Source organism: Octopus bimaculoides, unplaced genomic scaffold (assembly GCF_001194135.2).
Source record: "Octopus bimaculoides isolate UCB-OBI-ISO-001 unplaced genomic scaffold, ASM119413v2 Scaffold_99346, whole genome shotgun sequence".
Classification (NCBI taxonomy): domain Eukaryota; kingdom Metazoa; phylum Mollusca; class Cephalopoda; order Octopoda; family Octopodidae; genus Octopus; species Octopus bimaculoides.
The window spans coordinates 9024-9728 of NW_026308093.1; the positions used below are offsets into that span (position 1 = coordinate 9024).

At 38.4% G+C, this 705-nt stretch overlaps 1 protein-coding gene across 1 annotated transcript in view; it reads left to right on the forward strand.

Moving 5' to 3' along the window:
- The window catches only part of LOC128251348 (low-density lipoprotein receptor-related protein 2-like), a gene marked incomplete at both ends in the record, with an annotated part of 9188 nt that extends 8495 nt beyond the window's left edge, over positions 1–693 (forward strand). The window contains one exon of the mRNA XM_052978215.1: positions 634–693. Coding sequence (XP_052834175.1) covers positions 634–693 — 60 coding nt within the window. The remainder of the gene's footprint in view (positions 1–633) is intronic.
- Between the last annotated feature and the right edge of the window lie 12 nt (positions 694–705).

Sequence of the window (705 nt, forward strand, 5' to 3'; positions counted from 1 at the left end):
TGAGCAGAGCCCAGGGGAGAAGCTCTTGCTACTGAACCATCTCCAGCTTTGAGGCAACCAGTATCAACATCCTGAAGAGGAAAAGAGGTCAGGATAAAGCAGGACCCAACTTACTTCCAAATGATGGAGGTCAATACTGTAATGTCTCCAATTTGGATTTGCAGTTCCTAAATAAGTCAGAATCCCCACATGAGACAATACAGCAAAACGTCAAACTAAGAGCACTGCATCCTACTAAACCTTCCTTCAAAACATTTACTGGAAGAATTTTGGTCCCAAATGTTTTAGAAATGGGAAAATATATATTCTCATTAGCACACCACGAATTATCCAAAACTACAATTAAAAATATTATCGACATTATAATCCTGCTCATCCTCATCACCATCATATAATGTCCATTTTCCATGCTGGCAGGGGTCAAACGGCATGACAGGATCTGACAAAAGCTGCAGAGCTGTATCAAGCTTCAATGTCAACTTTGGCACAGTTTCTACAGCTGGATGCCCTTCCTCTATTTGTTGAATGAAGTCTCTCTTTAATACTTAATAAGTAATTTAATATCACATGTTGCTGTTCATGTTGTTGTTATTGCAAATGACATGTTTATTATTTTTGTTTATTCTATTTTAGCTAGTCCAACATTCAGATGTCCCTATGGACAGTGGGAGTGTCCTGGTGGACACCAAATTTGTATAAGTCAAT